This window comes from Cydia strobilella, chromosome 9, assembly GCF_947568885.1.
Source record: "Cydia strobilella chromosome 9, ilCydStro3.1, whole genome shotgun sequence".
Classification (NCBI taxonomy): domain Eukaryota; kingdom Metazoa; phylum Arthropoda; class Insecta; order Lepidoptera; family Tortricidae; genus Cydia; species Cydia strobilella.
The window spans coordinates 15,339,494-15,347,115 of record NC_086049.1 but is presented as its reverse complement, the minus strand read 5'-3'; the positions used below and the strand labels follow the sequence as shown (position 1 = coordinate 15,347,115).

At 35.9% G+C, this 7,622-nt stretch overlaps 1 protein-coding gene across 1 annotated transcript in view; it reads right to left on the bottom strand.

Moving 5' to 3' along the window:
• Positions 1-3,721: 3,721 nt before the first annotated feature.
• LOC134744415 (uncharacterized) overlaps positions 3,722-7,622 on the bottom strand; it is a 68,245-nt gene continuing 64,344 nt past the window's right edge. Inside the window, exon 2 of the mRNA XM_063678225.1 lies at positions 3,722-4,469. Within this exon, the coding sequence (XP_063534295.1) occupies positions 3,872-4,469 (598 nt within the window). The 3' untranslated portion in view covers positions 3,722-3,871. The remainder of the gene's footprint in view (positions 4,470-7,622) is intronic.

Genomic DNA, 7,622 nt, shown 5'->3' with positions numbered 1-7,622 from the left:
TATGTAGTGATACTACAGTAGTATAGTATAGTAAGTCTAATTATGCCTGCGCCTGCTGCTCGTTACCCGCCTATAAAATTACTCGACGAAATAAAAACAAAAATTCAATAAAATATTTTATTAGCCGTAGAAAAGAATGTTGTACATAAAATTGTTATCAAAGTATAACGACTTATATTATTACCTTATTTTGCCTTATTACAATAAATAATTTAAAGCGTAACCTACTATAGTACAACCTACATACTTCGATGTACGAGTAGGTCGAGTAGTAAGCATGGGTTAACTATTATAATTGTTTCGAGTCTTTTACTTACATAGATAATAAATGCAAAATCTAGGAAGATATGTTTACCATTATTTAATTCGTTAAACGACTGCTTTATTATGAGCATAAAAAATAGGGCCAGTTGCACCAACCACAATAAAATTGACGGATTGTACCTCTAGTGTAAATTTCATAGGCGTGACGTGACGTACGCTTTTGCGAAGTGCCATTTTGAGTTTCCAAAACGACCCCTTAGCGCGCGTCACGCTATCAAATGATACTATAGGGGTTCCGATTAACGCCGCAGAAAACTATGAAACTCCTCAAATAATAAAATTTTGCAAACATTTTAGCGGCGACAGACGGTTTGGTGCATTTAAGGCAGGAAAACCTGAGACCACGTATGCTTTATGGCAATCGGGACCCTGAAATATATATGCTTGGAAATGGAAACCAATAGAAACATACTTGTCATGCGTTGCGTTGCGGATATGACAAGTATGTTTCCAAGCATACAAATTTTAGGGTTCCGATTTCATTTCATAACTCATTGCATTGTATACGTTACGTACTTGGCCTCAGTTTGTTCCTGTTTATGTATCGTTGTGCCGTTCTCGAGAACGTTCTCCGTTTACTTCGTGCCAGAACATTCCCCATACAAAACGGAGAATGTTATATATGCCCTCAGTATAAATGCCCTCTCCGTTCTTATGAACAATGGGGGCTACCGCTAAAATCTAAATTAAAAAAACTATATTCTTTGTCTCTATCGCTCTTGCATTCACATCGCACTGGATTATAAGATTTACGAGATCAAAATACACGCATTTTTACTCTCGGTATGAAATAGGAATGGGAATATTACGATCTTAATGATTTTATGCTTCTAGTCATATATAGTACTCCTAGTAGCGTATATTACATAGTTAGCAACACTAACCTAGATATTTTAAATTCGTGGAGCAGTCTTACCTTAGGTAGGTATCAGTGCAATGTGCAGTGCGTCTCACTCTTACACTAAGCAAAATGTGAGATGCAAATACACATTAGACAAAGAAATTGGACGTGGAATACCACCCTTACTAACATAACTAAGCACCTATTTATCTTAAAACTATTTTACAATAATTAATAATACACGGCTCCTATTCGACATGCATCATGCTATACGGCAAAACATCGCCAAGATTAATGACATAAATTGAGCTTGTCGAATTGAGACCCTGATTGTGATTGATTTTATTTACAATAGAATAACACTGGGTTAGTTTAGTAAAATAAATTAATCATCTATGATTTTATCATTGAGTTTTACATTCAATTCACAAGCTGCATCCACAACATCCACATAGTCGGTAATAGTCCTAATAACTACTAATATGAATAACAATAGCAACCTAACGCAACACACAGCATTTGGACTGCTAATAATAAATAATTGTTTCTGGCAATAAGTAAATATTCCTAAAATTACTAAATACAAGAATTCACATCATCCCTGTAAAATAAGCAGTTTTATTTTGTTGTGAATTTTTTTTCGTAAGATTTGGATAAAACTTGAAGAGCTTATTCTGCGCGAAATAAATATCATCACAACTTGGCCCGAAAAAAAAATGCAAGTTTTTTCCGTTGAGTTACGTTTTTAGAAGACATACGGTGAAATTGGGCTTATATTGTACCTACAGAATAGGGAACTCTACTATCTATCCACCAAATTATTGATATTGAAAACAAATATTTGATAGCACCCACTGATTAGCACCCAATTTTTCTTGGGTCTTTACATTTTGGAACGAAATCAGGCCTTGTAAAATTAACTGAAAATTTAATTAAAATAAGGCTAGTACTAATTTTTCGTTATTCCACATGTTTTAAAAATAAGCCTTACGAGATTAAAATTATAATATTATAATTATAAATGAAGTAACTGGTAAGCAAGGCAAGTTGTAAAACACCATGAGGGGCTTAGTATAGTTGATTTGATAAAACCCGGTCTTCCCCCGATTACTGTCGATCGCAGGAAGGACTCAACGAAGTCGTTTATTTTAATGCACTCGATTAAAGTTATATCAACATACTGAATTATCTATATTAAGGCTTCTGCAATAAATGAGCTGGCGTGAGTGGTTCCAACTTTAATTGGTTTACCTTTGCGTTTGTATAAAGGCCTCTCCAAACGTCACCGATATACAACGTGTGGCCTGTAATAGGAGCAAAAAATTAAACTGTAGGCTATAGGTACTCCTCAAACTGACCAACATTTGTTCAGCGACTTTTAAAAATAATGAAGACTTTAGACTTCCTATTTTTCATACAAAATAAAAATTATCTACAATGTACGCCATTATCATTGTGATTGACGTTGCCTGTCACACCTTAAACATAACAAAATTCGCAATACATTGCGTCTTGGAAAAAACTTTAAAGTGTATTAAAAATCAAAACACAAGTTATTTTTAAAAGTCGCTGAACAATTGTTGGTCGGTATGAGGAGTACAGCCTACTGTTTAATTTTTTGCTCCTATTACAGGCCACACATTGTAGAGTCAGACCAAGCTAAGTTGGCAGCGATTTAGATAACCCAGCCGGTGCAAGTGTTATTTTAAACGTCAAAATTCTATGAAATTATGACGATGACGTTTACTTAACACTTGCACCGTCGTCTGCGCTATCAAAATCGCTGCCAACTTAGCTTGGTATGACTAGTCGTATACGATTTGCAATTACATTGCTGCATTTGATCGATCGATTGAATTTGTTGCGTCCACTAAGTAGGTAAAGAATAATATATTGAAATAAAATGGAACTGGGAACGTTTCGAAACGAGTACTAAATATATTTGAATAAATGTGAAGTTATTTAGTAAGGACCTTCCCACCGTTTGGGTACATACTGTTATGAAAATGATTACCTGTATTTTATTGTGTTCGTAAATTTTGCAACGTTTCTACGACAATGTTGTTGAATTTAATTGCTAAGAAGATAAAAGCTTAAAAGCTCATTAATTACCATTCAAGACTGTCTAATCTGCCCATAAAATCAACCATAACTAATTATCTCTCGTTGATGCAAAACATAGAAGCTAATATTGATCTAGTACCTGTAATTTATTGGGTCTGTTGAGAGCTAAACGGGCGATAAGCTAAATGACAGTTTTCCCAACCAGCGCGGCCAGTTACAAATCGCTATTTAATTGTGGGCAACTTAGAAAACAGTTAATATAAACTACTAGGCGTGTTAAGAGAAAGGCTGTATTTATAGGGCACAATTAGTGGAAATAAAGTTTTATTGCACCAACGTTAAATTTGTAATGTAATAAATAAAACACATACCTACTTAATTATTTTACACGCTGAACATAAAGGGAGCGTTTCAAAACAAGTCATGCTTTTTTTGCTACCTAAATTAAACACATAATAATTGTTCATTTTCAATAATTGGATGGACGATATCTTATTATAAAAACTGTCCTTGATAAATAAATCACTGATGGATGAAAAGATATTTTTTAAAACGCATGACACTAGTAAACGTCTACATTGTAGACGCGTTCAGTTTCATCCGTTTTCAGCTCGCCTATTTAAAAATTGATAAACCAACGAATTATGGCAGTAGTCTATGGTACTGCGCCGAATTCTTGTTTTTATGCAGGACGTAAAACGACTTAGGCTTCCCGTTTCCTGAGTAGTATTTTCTGAACGAGGTTTTCTTGTCGGGAACGTAGTACGCTAAAGAGTCTAATGAGTTAGGATGGTTGTTCATGCCTTTGGGCCACGTCGGCGTGCTTTCGACGTCGACGACATCGTCGTCGAATCGTGCCTGTGGTCTGTCCTTTGCTAGTTTATGGAGGACAGGGAGGTTCCAATGGTATACTCGAGCTGGTTTGCCGTTGCCTGTCATTTGTAGGGGTAGGGTTCTGGCTGCGGCAGGAGCGGGGTCAGCGTGGGTGTAGTAGCTCGTGTTCGGAGGTAGTTTGATGACGAACATTCTGGAGTCCCCCGTGGCGTGCCGCCTGCCTTGTTCGGCGACTCGTTTCCTGTGGTGGGCGGCGGGCACCATGAGTTTCTTGAGGCCTAGAGAGCTGAGCAGCTCGTGTGTGGTCTGTTCCTTCTTGTCATCGACCGTGAGACTGTTGTCGCGCCGGAAGGCCGGGGCGGGGACGCAGCATGTCGCCGCGACTAGTAGCAGGAATGCCGATACCCTGGAACAATTGAAAAACAATATTAAAAAGTGCTGTACAAAAAACGAATGTTTAGATCATAAACGATTTATAACAAAGAAAATGTACACAACTTTGGGAACAGATCAAATTAGTTTATTAAATATTTTTGATTTGTGTTTTTTTTATTGCTGAAGACGCCGGTTCGAATCCGGCCTTCACCACTGGAGGGCTTCGGACTTTTTCTTTATTCTTTATTCTTTATTGTATTGCAGTCATGTTCATAATACATTAGGTGTTACAGTTTGAGGTGTTTCTTTAATATATCACATCTATTTCAGTTTAAGTATAATGAAAAATGAAATTATAATAGATGAATGTAAAATATGTGTAAACTATAATATATTTTACTATTTCTCAGGGTTTTTAGATTTAAAGTTGCCAGACATCAAACAAGAGCCCAAAGACTTAATTCATTAACAAGGTTTTTTTTAAACCATTTCTGTTCAATTTTAGTGCTGCACGCTGACAAATGAATCTATAAACGCCACAAACAACTTAAAAACAAATAAAAAATACTTTTTATTTTCTGTTTAATGTCCATTTGCCGGAGTTTGGAATTAAGTCGCCAGTAAAAGCAGTAATTTATTAAGTAACTGTTTAAAAAAGAGGTTTTATACCTCTATCTGAAATATTTTGTTGGGACTTTAAAGCTGGAAGACATAGGGCTAATAAGTATATGATCTCCATTCGCACAAATAAAAGTTTGCTAAGTGCTTGCCCTAAGAGGCGGCAGTAAAAACAATAATGTCAATGGTTTGCATTCCAAAGCCAGTCATAAACGGATAACAACTTTGTTTAGCAATGGGCTAAAGTTTCAACAAGTATTTGGGACAGGTTAATAATAAAGACTGCATTTTACATAAAATGTTGCGTTTCTCGTAATTGTTGAAGGCGTTCACTTTGGCAAGGTTTCTTATCCATAATTATTCTATTTAATCCATATTATATTTGACTTGCCTTACTCCGCATAATTTATGAGAAATAGCCCCTGCGTATACGAACAAACAAGAAATTAAAAATATTTTAAATTCAAAACAGCAAAAATCGCTCAGGGTCTGACGTGGTGGTCAATTCTCTAGTTCTACGCTAGATACATTGATAATGATTTGACAAACGGAGGTAAAACTGGTAAAAGGCTATAAAAAAACTTAGTCATGGGTGTGTTCTATGTATATAAGTATGTATTTATCTATATAAGTACGTATATCGTCCCCTAGCACCCATAGTATAAGCTTTGCTTAGTTTGGGGCTAGGTTGATCTGTGTAAGATGTCCCCTAATATTTATTTATTTATATTTTCTATTTATTAACATTAGTTATTCTTCCCTTAGTCTTTAGTTTCAAGTTCCCGAGTGCATTGACTCGGAGTTGTTTGTCGAGGCTGGAAGTGGATGTCAAACAAAAGCACACAATGTCTCCGCAGTGTGGTCACCAATTAGCGTACACATGACAAGGTATACTTATTATACTTAAGTTATATTCGGAATTACCTAGAGTAAAATGGAAAATATATTGCAATTACCTACGACAAAGTCAAAAGCAGATAGAATAAACTTAGGTTTTATTATTACATAAGAGTCGGATCGAGTTACGTTCACATTTTCAAACGACGTTTTGAAAAAACATGACGTGAACATCCAAATAATATATATATATTTACTTACTTACTAATGTCTGGATTGTCTGGTTTTAGTTTTCGTTGCTAGAAATTGAGATAGTTTTACATATACTTACAAAACTTCTAGTCGCCCTATTTTATTTGTATGTTGTATGTACTTATAACTATTTTTAACAACGAAAATTGGAACCAGACATAGCTAAATGGTATAAGCCAAGCGTCATATAATTTAAATGTCGTTTTAAAATGAGAGCAAAGTAAGTAAAATTGTATGGGAGCGGCTTTTTGGCGGCGGGTCCGTGAGACTCGGCTTTACTTCATTTCTAATACATGAGCAAAGTTGCATCACTTTCATGAGCCCCACATAATAGCATATCATTTTAATAAACACCCCGTTCCGAGAGAAATGGAAAGTTAAACCAATGCTACGGATCGGATTTGCATTCGCAGTTTCATATTACATTTAAAGTTATATTTAATAAGAGTGGTCAAGCAACCGTAGCAAGGCTAATTTAATTAAGTTAAACTAAGCTGTATTGAGAATGGGGAATTGCAACGATTGCTATTGTCTTTCTTTATTCTCATATTTAAATTATGCTTGTATGAATAATTTTAATACTTAAGAATGCCTGACTGTTCGTGAGTAACTGGTGACAAAAAACTAATATAACTAATATTATATTTTAAACTTACACGCCAAAATAAATCAAAACAAAACCATAAAAACAAGAAAGCTGTAAAAGTTATATTTCTGAACGCAGTACGTACAAACACAATGCAGAAGGGTAAGTACCTATTACAGTAGGGTTGGTAGACCTTAGGACATTTTTGTGACAGGACTTACTTACAGGTTGAGGCACCAGAGGGCCTACCGCGAACCATCACTTTTCTACATTTGAGGGATACAGAGGCAAACTACATAGTACTTACATCGACCACCGCACCGCTTGCGGTATACCAACTGACTGCAGGGACGACATTGCATTACAAAGACCGGAATGGCGTTCTAGTGTTCATAATGTAGATAAATTTGAGCAGCAGCGTTTGGAAGATAGATGCTAAGCGTTATATCCGCAAGACACGACCTAAGCCCTCCTACACGTACACCCGCAACTTGACTGGACAACTCCATTGCGCATCGTGTGACCGCATTTTCAAGACAAAATTTGGTTTCGCGAGCCACATTAGGGCATTCCATAATCCGGATAAGGATTGTTGATGCGGTCGCCATTGCCGGATGCGGCAAGGAAGATTGACATAGTACATATTAACGAAATTACAAATTTCGATGTTTGCGGTAGGCACCTAGTGATTTTAGCGAAGATTCAGAGGAATATATATAAACTTATGTGTTTGTATCAAAGAGGATATAATAAGATAGAGCGGTACTGTCATAGTAAATTTTGTAACCACTGTAAAATCACTGCCACCTATCGACATACTGTTTGTATCTAATAAAGTGAAATGGTAATGCCTAACCTACATTTCTTTCTTAGCAGATAAATGCAGATTTC